We start from the raw sequence: 23105 nt of genomic DNA, 5'->3' as shown, positions 1-23105 counted from the left end.
GGTGACAGAGGAGAGTGAAAAAGCTGGCTTAAAACTCAATATTCAAAAAACAAAGATCACGGCATCCAGTACCATCACTTCATGGCAAACAGATGAGGAAAAAATGGAAACAGTGACAGACTTTATTTTCTTGGGCTCCAAAATCACTGCGGACAGTGACTGAAGCCATGAAATTAAAAGATGCTTGCTCCTTGGAAGAAAAGTTATGATGGACCTAGTGAAAGTTGCTCAGTCATGACTGACTTTTTTGAGACCCCATGGACTATACAGTTCATGGAATTATTCAGGCCAGAATACTGGAGTGTGTAGTCTTTCCCTTCTCCAGAGGATCTTCCCAACCCAGGGATTGAACCCTGGTCTCCCACATTGCAGGCAGATTCTTTACCATATGGAGAACTTAAAAGCTGTTGTATCACAAAGTTAGATTGTAAACCACTTAGAATAATTCATTAAGCTCGACGGTGGTCCATTTCCTCCTTTCCCTTTGGCATGGACCCTTGTCCTGTGCCTCTGTAGGCTATTTTGCGTGCAAGCAACACCTCTGTCACCTTACTAAGGTATGATGACAGTCACACTGCCTTTCTGCTAGCAAAAACTACTTTTCAACTTGGTCTGTTTCCTAGAAGGTTATTTCTTTTGCAAACAATGCCAGGCATCTTTAAACATTTTGAATGCCAGAACATAGCAACAGTTGAAAAACAAGCAGAGTAGTGTCTTCCCTTTTGTCTAAGTCAACGCCAGAGGTGTCTGGACAGCCAGGTGCCTGTTTAGATACATGGCCCCAGGAAGACAAGGAGGATTTGGTGAAGCTTCAGAAAAACTATTTATCCAGAACGACAGGGTAGAGGGAAATCCCTGACATTTATAGAGAAGGTGATTTTAGGGTAATTAAAGGAAACATTGTTCAGTTCAGTTCAGTTGCTCAGTCGTGTCCAACTCTTTGCGACCCCATGAATCGCAGCACGCCAGGCCTCCCTATCCATCACCAACTCCCGGAGTTCACTCAGACTCACGTCCATCGAGTCAGTGATGCCATCTAGCCATCTCATCCTCTGTTGTCCCCTTTTCCTCCTGCCCCCAATCCCTCCCAGCATCAGGGTCTTTTCCAATGAGTCAACTCTTTGCATGAGGTGGCCAAAGTATTGGAGTTTCAGCTTCAGCATCATTCCCTCCAAAGAAATCCCAGGGCTGATCTCCTTCAGAATGGACTGGTTGGATCTCCTTGCAGTCCAAGGGACTCTCAAGAGTCTTCTCCAACACCACAGTTCAAAAGCATCAATTCTTCAGCACTCAGCTTTCTTCACAGTCCAACTCTCACATCCATACATGACCACTGGAAAAACCATAGCCTTGACTAGATGGACCTTTGTTGGCTAAGTAATGTCTCTGCTTTTGAATATGCTATCTAGGTTGGTCATAACTTTTCTTCCAAGGAGTAACCGTCTTTTAATTTCATGGCTGTAATCACCATCTGCAGTGATTTTGGAGCCCCAAAAAATAAAGTCTGACACTGTTTCCACTGTTTCCCCATCTATTTCCCATGAAGTGATGGGACCATGATCTTCGTATTCTGAATGCTGAGCTTTAAACCAACTTTTTCACTCTCCACTTTCACTTTCATCAAGAGGCTTTTGAGTTCCTCCTCACTTTCTGCCATAAGGGTGATGTCATCTGCATATCTGAGGTTATTGATATTTCTCCCGGCAATCTTGATTCCAGCTTGTGTTTCTTCCAGTCCAGCATTTCTCATGATGTACTCTGCATAGAAGTTAAATAATCAGGGTGACAATATACAGTCTTGACGTACTCCTTTTCCTATTTGGAACCAGTCTGTTGTTCCATGTCCAGTTCTAACTGTTGCTTCCTGACCTGCAAACAGGTTTTTCAAGAGGCAGGTCAGGTGGTCTGGTATTCCCATCTCTTTCAGAATTTTCAGTTTATTGTGATCTGCATAGTCAAAGGCTTTGGCATAGTCAATAAAGCAGAAATAGATGTTTCTCTGGAACTCTCTTGCTCTTTTCATGATCCAGTGGATGTTGGCAATTTGATCTCTGGTTCCTCTGCCTTTTCTAAAACCAGCTTGAACATTAGGAAGTTCAAGGTTCACATATTGCTGAAGCCTGGCTTGGAGAATTTTGAGCATTACTTTACTAATGTGTGAGATGAGCACAATTGTGCAGTAGTTTGAGCATTCTTTGGCATTGCCTTTCTTTGGGATTGGAATGAAAACTGACCTTTTCCAGTCCTGTGGCCACTGTTGAGTTTTCCAAATTTACTGGCATATTGAGTGCAGCACTTTCACAGCATCATCTTTCAGGATTTGAAAAAGCTCAACTGGAATTCCATCACCTCCACTAGCTTTGTTTGTAGTGATGCTTTCTAAGGCCCATTTGACTTCACATTCCAGGATGTCTGGCTCTAGGTCAGTGATCACACCATTGTGATTATCCTGGTCGTGAAGCACAATCTAAAATGTAAATAGGCTTAAAATGTGTTCAGAGACATAGGTCATAGGTAAATTCTGAGATAGTAAAAGGAAGTTAAAAATTTGGAAGAATGCATTTGCTAAAATAATGGTACTGATCCTTTCGTCTTTCTGATGATTCTTAATCTCGAGCCAAGGAGAGAAGGGAGGTGTTATACTCTCCTTTCCCAATATCAAAAACAGTCAAAATTCTGAGTATATATTGCCCAAATTAGGCTTAGCCCAAGTTTAACTTAAGGTGGCTGAGGTCTCTTTCTACCAAAGCAAAAAGTTCTTGATAAAAACTCAGTATGTAAAGATTGAACTCGAATGGATGAAACTTTTAAATCTGGCTTCTCCCATTCACTGTGAAGACCTGTAGTGTCTCAGGTCTGTTGGCTTTCTTCTATTCTTGAGGTTCCATCTAACTGTTAGATTTCTCTGCTGTGTTCTGGCTGTCACTTCTGCATAAATCCATCTTCAGACCTGATGATACGGTAATGAGTGCAATTCGTCCTGTCTAGAAGAGTCAAAGTGCCAGACTACAGTTGCCTGAGGAACTCAGTTGCACCTCCTCTGTCCTCTTTTGTTAAACGACTATGGACTAATACAGAAAAGGAGAATTTAGGAGGAGCTTAGAGAAACTATATATTGGAGTTTACGATCTTTGTGATTGTTCTCATCTCTAACTCATAAAACAGATTAGTTGCCTTCAAGCAGAGAAATATGAAGACTTTTCAAGGGGCCACAGAACACTGATAGTTTTAAGAGAAATAATTTCTAGATCCTCAACTTTCCTGTAACTAATTTTCTTGAGAACAGATCATTTTTCCCTTTACAAAAAATTCTCCATTCTCACTCACCCCTGCAGCAAACAATGGAAATTCCCCTTTAATAATTAATCCAGGTACCGCAGACCCTGAGGGGTTTCCTGTATTTCCTTTCCTTTATACACATTTCCAATGAAGATGAAGCTAAATGATAGGAATACAACATGCCAGTTCATGTTGGGATATTCTGAATTTAGATGAATTTTAATGTACTTTGCCTCTTGATTCTTCAATAGCTATCAAAGAATGCATCCTTCTTAAATGAGAGGACAGTAAGGAAGACATCAGTAGGGAATACTGAATACGAAATTCCACTACTTCATGTTATTTAAATTAAGTGATTATTTAAAATTATTCTTTTTAAAAATTTTATTGGAGTATAGTTGATTTACAGCGTTAGTTTCAGGTGTACAGCAAAGGGAATCAATCATACATATACATAAACCTGCTTGTTTTAGATTCTTTTTCCATATAGGCCATTACAGAGTACTGAGTAGAGTTCCCTGTGCTATACAGTAGGTTCTTATTAGTTATCTATTTTATATATAGTACAGTGTATATGTCAACCCCAATTTCCCAATTTATCCCCTTCACCCTGATAACCATAAGTTTATTTTCTACATCTGTGACTCTGCTTCTGTTTTGTAAACAAGTTTATTTTACCCTTATTTAAAACCATTCTTAGTACTTATCTTTTGGATGTATCATTAACTTAAAAGAAAGACATCACAAAAGTGCAAGGCAGAAAAGTTTAGTGAGGATGAGTCTTTTTACTGCGACTTGGAATGGTTTCCAGGACTTAAAAATTTTCATAGGCTATTGGCTAAAGCACAAGGATAAAACTTTTATGTGATTTGTTTCAGATCAGTGTGGGTAATTCAATAAGGCAGATATCAAATCACATCAAGAAATATTTATCCCAAATATAGTCTACTATCTTTTAATTCTATTCCATAAAATCATTAATAATTTATATATTCCATTAACAAAAACTAAAACAATATGCTGGCTGACAAATCAAGTTATTTTAACAGGTTATAAGTTTTTATTTCATTAAATACATAACAAAAGTATGGATATGACGTTCCTTTAAAATTCATTTCTAATAGGAAATGTATCATATATTTAAAATTTATTTTTCAGAATTTGTGTATGTTATTTTGAAAAATTGTGTTCAATTTATGTAGTTTTGATCAAATATACTGCTGATAAATATAATGGTAAGTATTTCCAGAATATTTTAAATACCTAGAGCCTGATGATAACAGAAAGTAAAACAAATTCTAAAATTTCTTGTAAACATACACATTACACATGTGTTATGCAATATATATATATATCATATATATAAAATATACATATCTAATATATATATATAATACGTGATCTATAAAGGACTTTACAATAAAAAGCTATTACATTAGAAATCACATTTGTGGAGGAAAATGTACTAGAATACAAGTTTAAGGAGAAAAAGAAAGATGTAACTCTTAATGAAAATTAAAGAGGAGGTTGTTTATTTTTAAAATAGGTGATGGTGTGTATAAAATCACAGCACTTAAAGGCCCCTAGATACATCTGAAGCAGCCATTTAAGATATATATTTTTAAATGTTAATATTTAGGCCACACAGAAATTATACCTCTTAAAATTATTTAAACTTAAAAGTAAATAAATTTAGATGCCAAATTTAAAATGTACTCATGAGCACAGAATTTTTCAAATGTTTTTCAGGTGAAAAGGAAGCAAAAGAATTTGAAGACCATGAGCAGAGAGGATTGCCTGTTGCCAGTACAATATTTCAGGTCCCTGTGAGGTATCTCACAGTCTTTGGTCCCTGCGTCTTTGGTCCCTGAGACTCTAAGGGGCTTGACTACTAAAAATAAGACTGGTAGGATACATGTTGGCATGTTGCAGTATCAGTGTTTATTTCTGGAAGGATACATGTTGGCGTGTTGCAGTATGAAAATTAGAAATTATTTTTAAATTTTTCTTCATATTTAAGTTACTATTTTTTAACATGATCATGTAAGGTGACCTTTGAACAAAGCAGAGGGAAAGAGAACCAGTACTCTATTGAGCGAAAACTCCGCACATAACTCTCCAGAGGGCCCTTGGCATCCACTGTTCGACACCCATGGATTTGACCAGCCCGGGCTTGTGTGGTACTGTAGTGCATATTTAGTGGAAAAAAGCCACATGTAAGTGAACCCATATACTTCAAACTCATGTTGTTCAAGAGTCAACTATATTCTTTTAAAAAAAGAAAAGAGAAGTTATTCTTGAAGGACAGAGCAGCAGATTTAGCAAATCTCACCAGATTCACCAAGCCCTTTGGGGTCCCATCCTGTTGTAAACGGGCTGGGCTGCTGGAGCAGGTTTAGCACCATCACACGAGCGTGCATGGTAGCATGAAATGCTTTCCCTGAGTTTACACGTGAGAGTCATGGGGGTGCATTCTCACATGAAGCTGTTCTTGCCTCTATGGGCCAACTGAGTCTGGGAGAATAAAATAATTGTTCTAGAGTGTCCCGTCTGGTGAGAAAGAAAACATTATGCTTTCTTGTTTTGTATTTGCCAAAGGCTTTTAAAACCTGCCAAGAACTGGCCTTTCTCCTTGTGTAATACAAGGATTTGGGGAATCAAATTTCTAATTAGAAAAGCTGTTGAATTGTCAAGTTCTAGGACATACTTTTAAAAACATTTTTAAAACTGCTACCCTCTTTTAACAGTATACTTTAATCCTTGAGGATGATTTTTTAAAGATATTAGGAATAACATATTATTAAAGAGATTTGTGTTTTCAGAGAGAGTTACCTTTTCTTTGCCATTAACCCTTCACAGAGGCAGGGCATTAAGCAAAGGGTGAGCCTGATTAGAGGCTAACAGTGTGGACCTGCACAGAGAAAGCAGGGATGAAGGGAAAGTGCCTGATCCATTTACCTCGCACCTAGGTGGGCAGAAACAGTGTGTGATGAACAAGTAAAGGGATATCTGGATCCCTCATTTATCATAAACCTAAAGCAGCCTTCACATTATGCAATGCATTTAGGGACAATGAAAAATTCGCATTCTGATTAGATATGATCCTTTATCTTTGGCCCACCAGCCCACCCCTCATTCCACAAGGTCATGTCTTATATTATAGTTATTTCACACAGGCCTTTGCTCTCCTATTAAATTACAAGTTAATTGAGGGCAGGGTTATTGACTGAACTGTCTTTGTGCTGTGCGATATCTCCACGCTCATTCTTGACTCTCCCCAGAACAATATTTGCTACAACCATGGGCTCAGAAGATGTAAGCAAGTGAATGAATGAATAAAGAATGGTTTAAAGTATCGTGTAAACAATGATACAATTACAGAAACAGAAATGTTGAAACCTAAGCAGTAAAGTTTCATAAAAATTAAATATAAATTTTAAGAACAATTTTAAATTGCCAACATCTCCTGGATATGGAAAAAGCAAGAGAGTTCCAGAAAAACATCTATTTCTGCTTTATTGACTATGCCAAAGACTTTGACAGTGTGGATCACAATAAACTGTGGAAAATTCTGAAAGAGATGGGAATACCAGACCACCTGGCCTGCCTCTTGAGAAATTTGTATGCAGGTCAGGAAGCAACAGTTAGAACAGGACATTGAACAACAGACTGGTTCCAAATAGGAAAAGGAGTACGTCAAGGCTGTATATTGTCACCCTGCTTATTTAACTTCTATGCAGAGTTCATCATGAGAAACACTGGGCTGGAAGAAGCACAAGCTGGAATCAAGATTGCCAGGAGAAATATCAATAACCTCAGATATGCAGATGACACCACCCTTATGGCAGAAAGTGAAGAGGAACTAAAAAGCCTCTTGATGAAAGTGAAAGAGGAGAGTGAAAAAGTTGGCTTAAAACTCAACATTCAGAAAACGAAGATAATGGCATCTGGTCCCATCACTTCATGGGAAATAGATGGAGAAACAGTGGAAACAGTGTCAGATTTTATTTTTGGAGGGCTCCAAAATCACTGCAGATGGTGATTACAGCCATGAAATTAAAAGACGCTTACTCTTTGGAAGGAAAGTTATGACCAACCTAGATAGCATATTAGAAAGCAGAGATATTACTTTGCCGACAAAGGTCTGTCTAGTCAAGGGTATGGTTTTTCCTGTGGTCATGTATGGATGTGAGAGTTGGACTGTGAAGAAAGCTGAGCACTGAAGAACTGATATTTTTGAAGTGTGGTGTTGGAGAAGACTCTTGAGAGTCCCTTGGACTGCAAGGAGATCCAACCAGTCCATCCTAAAGGAGATCAGTCCTGGGTGTTCTTTGGAAGGACTGATGCTGAAGCTGAAACTCCAATACTTTGGCCACCTCATGCGAAGAGTTGACTCATTGGAAAAGACCCTGATGCTGGGAGGGATTGGGGGCAGGAGGAGAAGGGGACGACAGAGGATGAGATGGCTGGATGGCATCACCGACTGGATGGACATGAGTTTGAGTGAACTCCGAGAGTTGGTGATGGACAGGGAGGCCTGGCGTGCTGTTCATGGGGTCGCAAAGAGTTGGACACGACTGAGCGACTGAACTGAACTGAAGATCATATTTATCAGATTTCCAAGATAGCGTAGTTCCCTGCCTCCCTGAGTTCTGGGAGCAAAGTGAGAAGTATAAAAGAATGCGACATTGTTGGAAGAGATCTTCTGCTTGTCCTACATCCTCAGCTGCCAGGGAGCTAGAGGAAAAGCAGCATCCTCCATGCTGGGAGCCAATGGAAGGCTTCAGTCACTGGTGACCTGCCCTCCTCACCTGGACAGATAGGACCTGGGGAGAGACACATGCTAGGCTGGGGTTTGCAGTGTTCCTTCAGTGACAGAGGCACCAAGAAACTGCACAGGAGAGACCCCAAGGTACGGAATAGAGAGACATGCTTTCTCACAGCATATAGGATAGAGAAAATGAAACCAATATTTATCTTTGTGTAATACTGTATTTGATGAATCAGACCTGATTCCAAGCAGTATATAGCTGAGTAAAGAAGAAAAGCCCACTCTAAATAGTATCATACAGTAGAACATGATGAGCACTATAGGAAAGGTCAGATAACCTGTGGAGGAAATTTAAAGATGTGTGTGTATAAGTGTGTGACCTTGGACTAGGAATCTGAACTTTCACCCTCTCCAAATGAAGCACAAACCACGCAGACAATGGCAAGGTCTGACAGTGTGTCTCCCCACTTACTTCTTATTTAGAGATTGCTCAAAGTTCCCTTGAGGCAGGAATGAGACACAGACATAGAGAAAGGACATGTAGACTCAGGGCGGGAAGGGAAGGGTGGGATGAGTGGAGAGAACAGCACTGACATATGTGCACTAACTTGTGTATACGTCAGATATAAAACAGGTAGCCAGTAGGATCTCATCAAAGCACAGCGAGCTCATCTCAGTGCTCTGTGATGATCTGGAGGGGTGCGATCAAGGGGATGGAGGGGGATTCAGAAGGGAGGGGGCATATGTATGCATATGGCCGATTCACTTTGTTGTACAGCAGACATGAATACAACATCGTAAAGCAATTATATTTGACTACTTCTCCCATATCTACAAGCTTTAGTTTTGGCTGTTACCTTGGCCTAAAATATCTTCTCCTTCATTCTCTGCCTTCAAATATGCTATTTATTCTGCCATATGCAGCTGAAATACCATTTTTCATGTAACTTCTCCGACATCTAATCTGAATTAAATACTGCTTTCTCTGAACTGCTACAGCACACTGCTTATAGCCCTGTCTAGTAGTTTCATTTCTCTTTATAACATATGTATGCATGCATGCATCTGTCTCTCAAGTCAAACTATGACTTCCTTTGTCTTATTCATCTTTCTGACCTCAACAGTGGCTATCACCATGATCTGAATATAGAAACAAGAGTTTCACAGGAGACAGAACCTGGGTTTTAGAGTCTGCATCCCTGGGTTCTGATCCCAGCTCTGTGATTTCACCAGCTGTGGCTCTTGGGCCTTAACCCTTCTATACCTCCATTTCTGCATCTGAAAAGGAACTAAGATCTTCCCAAGGTTGTGATAGGTATCAGACATAATAAATGCAAAATGTCTAGTTTATAGTAGATCATCTCCAAATGGTAGTAACCACAACTTTTACTCTATATAATAAAGAACTTGTCAAATCAAATATATAAAATTGCCTACTATCTATGATACCTCACAGAGTGTGAGTGCATGGTGGAAGCTTATAAATTCACCTTGACTCCGACTTGTTAAAAACCTACCTTGAACTCCTTCTCTATGTTGGCCAGCACTGCCAGCTCATTGCTAAGCTCTAAAGCTGTCATGACTGGGTCTTCGCTAGACAATGACAGGTAAGCTGGGCTCGCCAGGCCTTTGTAAGCGTTAATTCTAGATCTGGAGTGGCTGAAGGAGTCATGCTTCTGTTTCTGGTTGCATTCACTGCACTTGCAGAAATAGTCATGAGGCCGTTCGATCCGAGCACCCTTCCGCAAGAGGGTGTGCACAATTTCATATTCTTGGCAGTGGGCAGCCAGAATGATCGGGGTCACGTCATGGGAGAACCGTGTCCCATCTTCATCATATGCATAAAAATCATCTTGCTGGAGTTCAGACTGACTGGGGCTGGTTGCTAACCGCTTGCCTTCAGCAAAAGCTGGGTGACTGAGAATGGCTTCCACAATCCGAACATAACCTTTACTAATAGCTAAAAGCAAGGCATCCCCAACGCGAGAGAGATTTTCTTTCTTGAGAAGAAGTTCTGTAATTTCCAGATGCTCATTAGCCACTGCCAGCTGCAGGGCGTTCTGGCCCATGTAATCCACACAGTTGACATTGAGTGAGAGGCATTCTTCCAACATCTTCCTTACCACTGGGATGTTGCCATACTCAGCTGCATCTAAAAAGCGTTCCTCCTCAATAGATAGGCTTGTTGAGTGGTCGTTAAACATGTACGCTGGTCCTCGGTTAGCTAACCGTCTCCCCTTCTCACGGAGAACTGTCTGCCGCCGATGGGTCAGTCTATTGTCGGTGCCCCGGCTGTAATAAAATAGAAAGATTGTGAACAAATTACATTAAGAGCATTTTAGTGTGTCAGATGAGCAGCGTATTAGATGTTGTCCCATCAGCTCTAGACCAACTATAATACAAATACAAATGAAGACACATTTATTTGTTAATGGATTCCAAGAATTTCTCTTTTTAGAAAGTCAAGCATTTTGCAGATTTTAACATTTTAATTTGGGTGGAGGTTCAAGCAGTTCCCATAATCTCTCTGTGATGTGCACATACAGATTAATATGTGTTTTTCATTTACAGGTGGTATAGATAAAAAAAAAGACCAAAATGTTGCTATTATGACATAGTGTGTGAAAATATAAAAGATAAGTAGGAAAATAACAAATCCACTCAAGTCAACATATATTTATTGAGTCCCTCCTATGCCAGGGTCAGGCATTATATAAGGTGTGGACAAAGCAGTAGTGAAAGCAAAATAAAGTTTCTGTCCTTATAAATCTTATAGTCCAAAGGGAGCAGTGGGCAATTAGTGCATTACTATTATTAGCTGTTTAACTGTCATGATAAACCTACCACAGGGGCATCTAGTCTACCTTCCTAGAGAAATGATGTGCTGAAAATGGACGCATAGAAGTCAAGTGTGACAGTGTATTTGGGGAGAGTGGGACAAGGCCAGGTACAGCTATGGAGCTTCCTCCAGCACAGGGATCAATTAAATGCCACGGAGAGGGTTTCATTGACTAGGAAAATAAATGGGTTGGACTCTGCTAGGCATTATTCTAAAAATCACTGGAAACCTGAAAAGCTGTGATCCGGTGTTAAGGTACAGGTGGGGAGCTTCCTCCAGCAGAGGGATCAATTGAATGCCACAGTGTGGGTTTCATTGACAGGGAAAATAAATGGGCTGGACTCTGCTAGGCATTATTCTAAAAATCACTGGAAACCTGAAAAGCTGTGATCCAGGTGTTAAATGGGAAGGATCAAAAGGGTGGCCAGCCTTCAATGTTGGCTTTCACTCTGTGATCAGAAAAAGTGATACTCCCTCTGAAGGAAATGCTAAAATGGGGATTTTTTTTTTTCTAGTGATTCACAACTTCATGTCTTAAGGTCTTTTTGAGCTTGAACCTGTGTCACTATCACTAACTGGAAACCCAACAAGGATAAGTTCCTGCAGAATATGAAAGAGCCAGGTTACGGGGGAGTATGAAATGAAGAAAAGTGTGACTGATGATTGATGTCACAGATCTTTATAAATGTTCCAAAAGTCATCCTCCTTCAAAGACTCACAAACTTCCCTGTATGAAGAGAATTTAAATAGACCCAAAGACCCCATAAACCATCTTCCCTTTCTATCGGGCCAGGCCTAGAGAAGCTAACTTTCTTTCCAAACTAACCCTTGTCCATCTTGATACCAAAGCTCCAGGCAATGTTGACCATGGCAGTATGATCCCAAAGGAGTTAGCAAAAGTCTGCAGCTCAGAAATAGGTTGTGTCTCTCCAAGGAGAAGGCAATGGCACCCCACTCCAGTACTCTTGCCTGGAAAATCCCATGGACGGAGGAGCCTGGTAGGCTGCAGTCCATGGGGTCGCGAAGAGTCGGACACAACTGAGCAACTTCCCTCTCACTTTTCACTTTCATGCATTGGAGAAGGAAATGGCAACCCACTCTAGTGTTCTTGCCTGGAGAATCCCAGGGATGGGGGAGCCTGGTGGGCTGCCGTCTGTGGGGTCACACAGAGTTGGACATGACTGAAGTGACTTAGCAACAAGGAGCTTGAAGAATGTTCTGCCATATTCACAAAATTTTTTCAGAAATTTTTGTTCAACAGTGTAACCATTCACGGCCTCTTAAAACTAACCAAGTTGTTTTACTGAAAAGACAGCTATGTAAATTCTTTAAAATGATGTTGAGGCCATAGCCAAACATGTTATGATACTAGTAATCTTTTAAGATTTTTAATTACAGGATAATTGTTTTAAAATATTGCATTAGTTTCTGCCATGCAATACTGTGAATCAGCCAAAAGTATACATATATCCCCTCCCTCTAGAGCCTCCCTCTCACCTCTCCATAATTTTTAAGACTGATCTTTAAATAATGTATATATAGTTTTTATTAAGTACTATAATAAGGGAATTATTTATTGCATCTATTTTTCTTTCTATAGCTATTGTTTTGTTTCCAATTCCATTTTAACCTGCATCCAAGCCATGCATGTGCATGCTGAAAGACTTGAAAAGCTTGTTACAGAAAATAGCAGGCCCTTATTCTTCATTTTCTCCACATCCTGATATTTAGAGGAAATACATTTCAACTATATTAGTTGATTATTTTATCATTTAAATCCTTACATCATATAACTTGGTAATATTGCTATTTCTTAATTTTCCAGATTTGGTATTACCTATAGACTTCCCATTGTGAAAGTTGAATATTTAGGTCACTTTCACAATCTCCCACCCTATGTTCACACCCTTCTCTCTCTCTCTCAAACACACACACACGCTTTTTTGGTGATTGTCATTCTGATGGTTTGAGGTAATATCTCACTGTAGTTTGATTTGCATTTGTCTAATAATTAGTGATGCTGAGTATTTTTTCATGTATTTGTTGACCATCTGTATGTTTTCTTTGGAGAAATGTCTATTAAGATCTTCTGCCCATTTTTTGATTGGGTTGTTTGTTTTTCTGATTCTGAGCTACATGAGCTATTTGTATATTTTGGAGATTAATCCTTTGTCAGTTGCTTCATTTGCAAATATTTTCTCCCATTCTGAGGGGTTCTCTTTTCATCTTGTTTATGGTTTCCTTTGCTATGCAAAAGCTTTTAAGTTTAATTAGGTCCTATTTGTTTATTTTTGTTTTTATTTTCATTACTCTAGAAGATGGGTCAAAAAAAAAAACCTTGCTTCAATTTTGGCCAGATGCTGTAAAACTCTTAGAAGAAAACATAAACAGAACACTCTGATATTTTTTATTCTTGTCTACAGGGTCCTTTGTTTCTGGAACTCCTTCTTTTTGAATGTTGGTAATTCTGGAATATCCTTTATTTTCTTCTTTTTTCTCTATTTTCCAATTATTTATCTTTTTGTACAATACTCTGAGGTATTTCTTCCACTTTAATATATCTTTTGTAAATTTTTCCTCTACTATTACTTTTTAATTTGCAAGGACATCTTTTATTCCTCACATTAAAAAAAATAATACCTTTTTCTGCTTTTGAAAACACAGTATCTAATTCTGGGGACATCAGTGATAAAGACTCTGACACAGATCAGAACACTTCAGGGAATTTACTCCTATTCCTTTTTTATGCTTGTTTTTATATTTCTATTTTATGTTTGTTTTATACTTTATATTAAAGTTTTGCCTCAAGTAACTAGTGATCCTTAGTTGATATTATTTTCAATTTTTAAAAATAAATATTATTTCTAATGTCTTTTAAAAGAGAAAGTAATTTTTTCTGTCACTTTTCTGGCTTCTAATAACCTCTTTATCCTTTAACTTCCTCTCCTGTCTTCTGTATTACTTTCCATAGATTCTGTTGTAGAAAGGAGGAAGTTCAAAAATCAGGGGGAGGGGAGACATCTCCTGAACATGATTAATGCTCTGAGAAAGAAAACTGTAAAATTAAAGGAGAAAAGAGCTAGGATCAGGGGATTTATAGAAGTGAGATTAAATTAATAGGAGTGCAAGAAAGGTTTTTGTTTAACTAAAAAATAAAAAGACACAGAATTGACACAAAATAGTACCAAGTACCAAAAGGCCAAGAACCAAGCCTCTTTCTTGTTCCTTTTCTTCCATAAGATCAGCAGAAATAATTATTCCAATCTATTTTACAGAATTACTTCTAGGCTCAATTGGAAATATGAATGTGGAAAGCATTTAAATGGAAATGTTCAAGTTCTAATAATATTGTTTGCTTTCCCACTTGACGTCCATGTAATATTTTAGGTTATTCTTGTAATTATCAAGAGTGCTTTAATCTACATAATCTGGGACCAAGTTGTCACCTAAGAGTACTTGAGATTTATTTATTTATTAAATTAATTTATTATTTTAATTGGAGGATAATTGCAATATTCTGACCATTTTTGCCATACATCAACATGAATCGGCCACAGGTATATATGTGTCTCCCTCATCTTGAACCTCCTCCCACCTCCCTCTGCACTCTGTCCCTCTGGCTTGTCCCAGAGCACTGGCTTTGGGTACCCTGCTTCATGCACTGAATTACACTGAGGTAGAATAAGCCTGAGTTGAGACACCTTTCATTCTAAATTTCTAATTTTATGACTTTAATGTTATTAATATGAATAATGGCAAGTTCTACCCTGGCAAGCCACTAAGGATATATCCAATCTCCTTCTAAACTATTATGACTTTCATACCTATAACTTTCATCCTTTTGAAGAACAGCAAAGACAGTTCCAGAGAAAATGTTTTCTTCAGTTTTAAAGCTTCTCCTGTCTCTATCACAAATTTTAATCATATGCAGTGACATAGATTTCAGATATCTTTTTATAAAAAGGCTTGGATCATCATCATTTCCTTAGCACTCTGCCACAGGAAAGCCAGATACAGAATGTTTATAGAGGCATTTATGATTGTTTTAGGAAGATAACTCTGACAGGCAGAATGAAGGCAGTAGTCCTTGCATGAGTAGTGAGATAAAGGGAAAGTATTTGCATGTTGACAAAATGCATGATTTGCTGTCTCCTTGTCTTCCTCAATGGCTTCCCTGGTGGCTCAGCTGGTAAAGAATCTGCCTACAATGCGGGAGACCTGGGTTCGATCCCTGGGTTGGGAAGATCCCCTGGAGAAGGGAACGGTTATCCACTCCAGTATTCTGGTCTGGAGAATTCAAAGACTGAATGACTTTCACTTTTACTTTGCCTTCGTCAACTGCAGTGTAAAGAAGCAACAAAAGGCTCTATGTATAGCATTTCGTCACAAGTGGTGATGCTTAATCCTTAAGTGTCAAACACAAAAGCAAAATGTGTAACAGCTTTTTAAATGACAAATATTTGAAGCCTTTCAAGAAAGATACTAGACATTGCTAGATTAAATTACCTCTCTGAGAATGGATTTTACAAGGCTATATTGTAGAACTGTATATTAATTGCACATGTAACCTAGATAAACTGTCTACTAGAAATAGGAACAATAGCCCAAAGCATTATGTTAACAAAAGAGACATTTTCATTCCACCTTAAGTGCACACTTTAAAAGTGGGTTCTTGTATTTAAGAAAAATATTTATTAAGATTTTTTTTCTTCAACCCTTTAGCCATATTTAGCATGGTTGGATGTCTAGTAACCTACATTTTTGTGACCATTTTTTTATAATTTGCTTTATCACAATACATAAATACCAGTTCTAGGAAATAGTATAAATAGTCACTGCCTCCATACTACTCAAATATTGATTAGGTCAAGAAAACAACTTTTTTTACATACCTCATTTTTATGATTATTTTTGTTGGCTAAATGATGCCTGTTGTCCTAAATAGGGAGAAATGGAATAACCCATCTCCATTGAAAATGCCAGCAATGCAAATTAGCTTCTGAGTCAAATGGACAATGTGTTTGAAGCCAGAACATGTGCAGTAATTTTCTACATCCTGTTCAAATATGATACACTTTTATCAAATGGAACTGCTCCCCTACAAACTAAGCTCCATATTAAGTATCTATCTTCACTTTTATTTTTTGCTTCAAAAATCCTTGAAATATTTAAATAAAGCACAATTCTGCTAAAGCAGAAGTGCTGAAACCATAAATGGCATGTAACTATTCCAGGCAGCATGGAAGAGCCACAAGAGTAGACTTTTAGATGTCTTATAGGAAAGTGAAAATTAAACAATTCTAGGATGTATATTTTATTATGTGCACAATTATCCACAGAAAAAATTAGATGTGGATAATTAGAGGTTAACAACCAACTCAACTAGCAATTTTGCATACTACTTTAGGAGGATAAATGATAAAAAGTAATTTTATTCTGATTTTGTAATGAAACTGTTTTTACTCTACTTAATCTCTAGCCGCACACTTTCCTCTGGGGCTTCCCCTGGTCCTTCCCCTGGGGCTGAGGGGGCAATAAACAACTGTAGTGGTTTCCCTTTCTCCCATGAGAACAAGGACTATTTTGCCTTATTCCACACTGGATTCCCAGTGCTTAGCAGAAAGGTATACTGCAAACACTCCAGACATAACATCAAATGCATGAACCCCTCTTGTCACAGGAATAAAAACCAAAGCCTGTTTATTTGCTATTAAGCCAACAGCAAATCACTAGGATATACAACCCTACCAAAAAAAGATAAAATGAACACAACATGAAGATTGAGTCATAACATGTCCTGGAGAACATACAATAATTATATTCATTTCAAATAGGCGGCAAATTCAATAGGGAATGAAGAAAATTGAAAGGCATATTTTTAAAAGTGGCATTTTCGTGACTTGTCCATGATCCAGAAGTGGACTCTTTTGTCCTTAAAAAACTAATATTATCTCACCTCTATTGCTTTCCTTGTCTACCCTTGACACCACACATAGAGCAGAACCACCTATCCTCACAACATATTATGAAATCCCTTTATCTTCCAGGTACTTTTCAAGATAACAGTTCTTTATTTTGATTCAGTTAGCTTCGATTTTCCCCCATGGACTCTTCCTAGTCCATCAAACACTGACTTTCTATGTGATTAGTCAGACTCTATCACACCACTGCTTCAGTATTCTGCAAAATGATAGAGGCCTGAACTGCTTGTCACTTTTAGGTGGGAGCCAGCAAAAATGTGACTGAAAAATGTCTTGTGCATATTATGTATTTTTGTTTATTTTTATCACCAATTGACATCTCATTTATATACATTAGAAACCAAACTATGTGAGAGAATGAAAACATGAGTAAATACTGGAACAGTTATAGAATTTTTTTAAAACAACTAAATCTGAAATGTCATTGTTTCTTTTCAGCCTTTAGCTTGTAGTTTATTTCATGTGTCATGCCATCCTTCTTTGAAATGCTCTTTCAAAGAAAGAATGCCCATGGATTTATTTTTATTTGTTTTGACAGAGTCCTCTTGGAGATATTAAAAGTTTGTGTTTAATATAAGCAAAATATATCCCAATTATCTCACCAAAGAGTTTTAAGCCCTTTGCCTCAATATCAACAGCCATCATAGTCCTGTGTATTACACAAGCATATTTTCCTATTCCAAAATAATTTCTATATAAGACAGATTCTGGGCAGGAAAAAGAATACTTAAATTGGGTAATCTGAGGACTTTAATGAAGAGATACTAGGACTGTGCGGCAGGAGTTGGGGAAATCCACCATGGTGCCTTGCAGTACTTGGCCTAGGACAAGGGAGGCTTCAGACTGAAGGGGAGAAAGGAGGAAAAGTTAGAAGCAGTTAAATAGGGTAACTCTAAGGCAAGGCCCACTTGACAGTGTTCCTGGCCTTTAGTTGAGGGTAATAGCCAACCCTCAAGAAAAAATCAGGGGAACTGATACTCTGACCTCACTCTTCCACCCTCTAATTTCTCAGAGGGGCCTTCCCCTGGGCTGCACCCAACCCAAAACCTGGGAGTAAGGAGCACACTGAAGCCATCCAGATAGGTTTGCACTGATGCCAACCCCTTGGGCAGAGGGCAGTGTGCAAAGGTGGAGAATAGGCCATGAGAGCAAGCCAACAACACCCAACACATGCTCTGGAGGTGACTTTGACTTTGCCATGATTATCTCCTCCAGAAATCACTGATGAAAACAGGCATAGAAAATTGTAAGTCTACAATTTTTTTTCTTTATGAGTCATTGATGCATCGTTAGTTGTCACCTTTCGAGCTTACTTTTCCCTTCTATAAACTGTCAGGAGAGACACCCACATTCAATTTCAGGCAGTCCAATATCTTAAAAATTAGCCTTTAACTAAGATTCATCTATCCACATTTCAGTTAATATTCCTATGAGGCTTAAGAGGAGCAGCTCTGATTGTGAGGGTGAGAAGGAGGGCAATGTGATGTCACTGAAACATTTAGAATTGTTAAGATTGTGTGTTTAGCACGAGCTGAAGCTGCCAACTGCTGGAGCTAACAGTGCTAGACTATAAAAATAAGTCTGAAACATGCTTTCAACATCTTCCTTGGAGGCTAGATCCAGTTGCTCACAATGCAGGTTTAAATCGATATGTACCCAGAACGTATAAAGGAGTACAAATATAGAGAAAGATGACTAAAGAATACAGTGCATAGTTTAATTGATTTAGAAACCAAAATTGTGGACTGTCTTTCTTTGTTGATTCAGCATTATTTTACCATTATCAAGCCTCATTTCAGCCATCATGATCTTAACAGTTCACTCATTCAGCAGATCAAATATTTGCAATTCCAGGTACTATGCTAGACACAAGAGGGACACTTCAAGGAAAGACACTCAAGACGTGACAGAAAGAAGAAAAATAAACTGAAAATTACAAGATATGGCAGAAATAAGAAAAATAAATGGAAAATTATAGGGTGATGCATATTAATAAAGAAAAGGTACAACATGCTATATAAATGAAGAGCAAGGAATTTTCAACTCAATCTATGAGTCAAGGAAGGCCTTCTGAAGAATTGTCCTTCTTGTTAGAACAAGGAAGAAGTTAGCGGAAGGAAGAGAAGAGGAAAAAAAGGCATTCCAGGCAAAGACAACCGTACTTGCAAAAGTCAGCAGTCCAAAGAAATGGAAAGATGTCCATTATGGCTGGAATGCACTGGAGTTCCCTCCTCCAAGGGGCTTCTTATTCCTGGCCCAGTTTAATTGAAGGTTGACGACTCAGGATTTAGAAGCTGGGGTCTGGGTTCCATTGCTAATCTTAGTTCAACACTTAGCATGTATGCCTTAGGCAAAAAGATGAAAATGTACATAACTCTAAGGTAAAAAGCTAATAATTTAATTTTAGGAGATTCAAGCTTCAGAACTCAACTGTGAGATCTCTAGCTCAAGGGGCTTTGTTCTGAGGCATTTGGAGGTTACATAATTCAAGTGCACGAGTTTGGAAAAATTAAGGACACATATATGGCTGCTGAGAATTAAGTCTTTAGGGATCTAAAGAACTTGAGGCAAGTCTGGGGAGCTCTGCCAAGTACTGGGAAGAACATTGCTTTGAAGAAAGACAGATTTTGTTGGGGATCCTGATTGGGCCATTTACCAGCTGTATCACCTCTCTGAGCACCCAATGCTATTAAATGGGTAAACTGGGGAGCTGGGGGAATAATGTAACTTTGCAGAGTTACTATGAAATCAGTGACTCACGCAATTCAGCTTAAGGTAATTTGATGCCTTAAGCTTTATGGACATTAAATCCTTCTTAACTATAATTGTTCAAAGCTTTCCAGCTTGAAGATGTTCTGTTTAATAAACAAGGTGGAAGCTAAGTAGTCATTAAATGGCTTTCCTTTCCTCAATGTAATCTCTTAAATTTGTACCATGTGCCCAAAATGACAGATTGACCTTCCCTTGTTTTTTTCCTTACTACTTTCATTGCCTTAGTTTTGTTTTAATCTTCATCATATTCTGACCTTCATTCTTGCTTGCACTGTTCCTAAATAATGCTCCAGTCTTTTCTCTTCGTCCCTTGACTGTGTTTGTCTTACCCTTCTTGAATACATGTGCTCTTAAAGCCCCATTTCATCTTCACTTTCCAGTGTCAGGCACAAGCTGTGCCTATAATGTCTGTGAATCTACACATGAATGAATAAGTAATAGAAAGAAACATGTATGAAAAGAAAAATTAATGGACAGCATCCTGTTTTGTCACATTTCTAGGAGTTTCCAAAGCTATTTTATTCCATGTGTATCTGTGTGCATGTGCTTAGTCATATCCAACTCTTTGCAACCCCATGGACTGCAGCCCACCATGCTCCTCTATATATGGAATTTTTCAGGCAATAATACTGGAGTGGATTGCCATTTCCCACTCCAATTTTTACTCCATATCAATAACTAATTTTTTTTACTATACAGTTAGAATGTCATTTATCCTCAATAACCAAGTGTGTAACAACCATACTGCACAAGCTTCCTGTGCTGGCAGGGAGTTAAATTTTGAAAAGTACATCCTGTATTCACCAAGTAAGGGTAACTTCTCATAATGTTCCTGCATCACTCAGGTAGCTGAGGGCAAAGTAGACAGACTACTCTGTAGATATAACCAGATTTGCTAAACTTCCTACAAAATGAATGTCTATTCATTTAGGATTTCTCCCATCCAGAAGGATGTAATCTAACAACACATCAGATTTTTAGATCATGAATTTGTGGGATAAGATAATTTTATGTCTAAATATTAAAATAGTCACATGGCTAAATCAACCAATTTTTATATACTCACTTGATACAACTTAGTGAAAGTGAAAGTCACTCAGGTGTGTCCGACTCCTTGGGACCCCATGGACTATACAGTCCATGGAATTCTCCAGGCCAGAATACTGGAGTGGGTAAGCCTTTCCCTTCTCCAGAGTATCTTCCCAACCCAAGCATCGAACCCAGGTGTCCCACATTGCAGGCAGATTCTTTAGCAGCTTAGCCACCCAATAATCCTCAGTGTTCTCTTTTTTATAGGCTGGTTCCTTAGAAATATAAGGCAAAGTATTTGAAAGTACCATAAATAAGTAAATATTGCCCCCAATGACTTTCAAAACTAATCTATAAAACTGTGTCCTTTACCATTCCTAGTACAGCAACATCAGACTTTGCAAAGCTACACGTTTTCTTCCTCATCCTGTGATCAAACCATACATTTTCATTAAATACTTCAGATTCACAGTGGTTTAAATACAAATGCAAGAATAACCAGCTATGGAGTCAGGTTCTGATGTGCCAATTTCTTGACTCCCTGGCTTCCCCCAAAATAAGGATGATAATTATCCCATTCACAGGATTGCTGGGAGGGTTAAAAAACTGTATGTATTTTATTTGGAAATATCAGTTATAGACCCAGCATAGTAACAAGTGTTCTTCAAGTCTTAACTCAAGTAATCTTAACAACCTTATATAGTAAGTACTCTTATTATTCTCAATGAGGTAAAGAATGTAAAGCATTTACTATTTACTAATAATAAGTGTTCAAAAAATAGTCTCGTTATTATTATTCTATTGCATTTGAAAGTAATTTGTACTTGTAATAAAATCAAATATATTTGTCTACCATCAGTGATAATGAAGTGAAGTGAAGTGAAATTTGCTCAGTCATGTCCAACTCTTTGTGACCCCATGGACTATACAGTCCATGAATATCAGTGAGAATGAAATATGGCAATTTGGTAGAGCTTGATTTTTAGCATACCAATTGCATCAAGTAAAGTTGTTAGTTCACTGTATAGTTACTATTTTTTCTAGCTTTGTAAGGAAAAGTTATATAAATAAGATTAAAACACATAGGCAATGTTGGAAATGTAAATTGGTACAGCTGCTATGGAAAACAGTATGGTAGTTCCTCGAAAAATTAAAAATAGAACTCCCATATGATTCAGTAATCCCACTTTTGGGTATATATTCAGAGAAAATGAAATTGTTATTTCAAAAGAGTATCTGTGCCTCCATATTCACTGCAACATTATTTTCACTAGGCAAAACACGGAAAGAACTTTAGTGTCTATCAGCAGATGAATAGATAAAGAAAATATGATGTATGTGTGCAACGGAGTATTATTCAGCCATTAAAAAAACCAAGAAAATCCTGCCATTTGCAACAACATGGGTGGATGACAAGGGCATTATGCTATGTGAAATAAGTAAGAGAAAGGAAAACAGTGTATAATTTCACTTATATATAGCATCAAAACAAAGCAAAGTAACAACAACCAAAATCTAAACTCATCAGTACAGAGAACAAACTGTTGCCAGAGGCAGGAGGTAGGAAGTAGGGTCAAGATGCGAGGAGGTGGGCCAAAGGTACAAACTACCAGTTATAAGATAACAAAGTTGCTAAGGGACTAGATCTTAAAAAGTTCATCACAAGAAAAGAAAATTTGCATTTATATGTTGTGATGGATGCTAACTAAACTTATTGTGGTGACCATTTTGCAATACATACAAATGTCAAATCATTAAATTGTACACCTAAAATTAACACAGTGTTATACATTGATTGTGCTATGCTTAGTCGCTCAGTTGTGTCCAACTCTTTGCAGCCCTATGAACTGTAGCCTGCCAGGCTCCTCTGTTCAAGAGACTTTCTAGGCAAGAATACTGGAGTCTGGTGCCATTTCCTACTCCAAGGGATCTTCCTGACCCAGAGATCAAAGCCATGCCTCTTGCATCTCCTGCATTGGCAGGCAGATTCTTTACCACTAGCACCACCTGCAAAGCCCTACACATCAATTATCTTTCAAGAAAAAATAAAATAATATAAACAAAATTACTGGATAAACTCTTATGAATCTATATATTAAATTAATTTGACTAGAACCAGCAGAGTAAGAACTGATCATTACTAAGGTTTACTATGTGCCAATCTCTTTATCAATTATATTTTATTTAATTTCCCTGCAGTTGGTGAAGCTGGTGTTGTTACTTCCACTATACATATGAAGAAATGTTCAGAGATCAATCAGGATCAGAAATGGTATGCATAGGGAAAAGTGTTATTTTTGTTGTTGTTATATTTTTTCAATTCAGTTCATGTGCTCAGTCATGTCCGACTCTTTGCAACCCCATGGACTGCAGCACACCAGGCTTCCCTGTCCATCACCAACTCCCGGAGTTTACTCAGATTCACATCCATTGA

General features: G+C 38.1%; 1 protein-coding gene across 5 annotated transcripts in view; it reads right to left on the bottom strand.

The window, feature by feature from the left end:
* Positions 1-23105, bottom strand: part of TRPC6 (transient receptor potential cation channel subfamily C member 6) — a 163572-nt gene that overhangs the window by 50085 nt on the left and 90382 nt on the right. For all 5 annotated transcript variants that reach the window (XR_015141760.1, XM_086338901.1, XM_086338902.1 and 2 more), the window contains exon 2: positions 9568-10342. Coding sequence is in view for 4 of the 5 variants with exons in the window: in XM_086338901.1 (XP_086195027.1) it covers positions 9568-10342 (775 nt within the window). In the remaining variant the exon portion in view is untranslated. The remainder of the gene's footprint in view (positions 1-9567; positions 10343-23105) is intronic.

This window comes from Bos grunniens, chromosome 15 (genome assembly GCF_055505025.1).
Source record: "Bos grunniens cultivar Pamir isolate PY7600 chromosome 15, Bosgru_T2T1.0, whole genome shotgun sequence".
Lineage (NCBI taxonomy): Eukaryota > Metazoa > Chordata > Mammalia > Artiodactyla > Bovidae > Bos > Bos grunniens.
The sequence above is the reverse complement of the archived record's forward strand: the minus strand, read 5'-3'. Positions and strand labels throughout refer to the sequence as shown.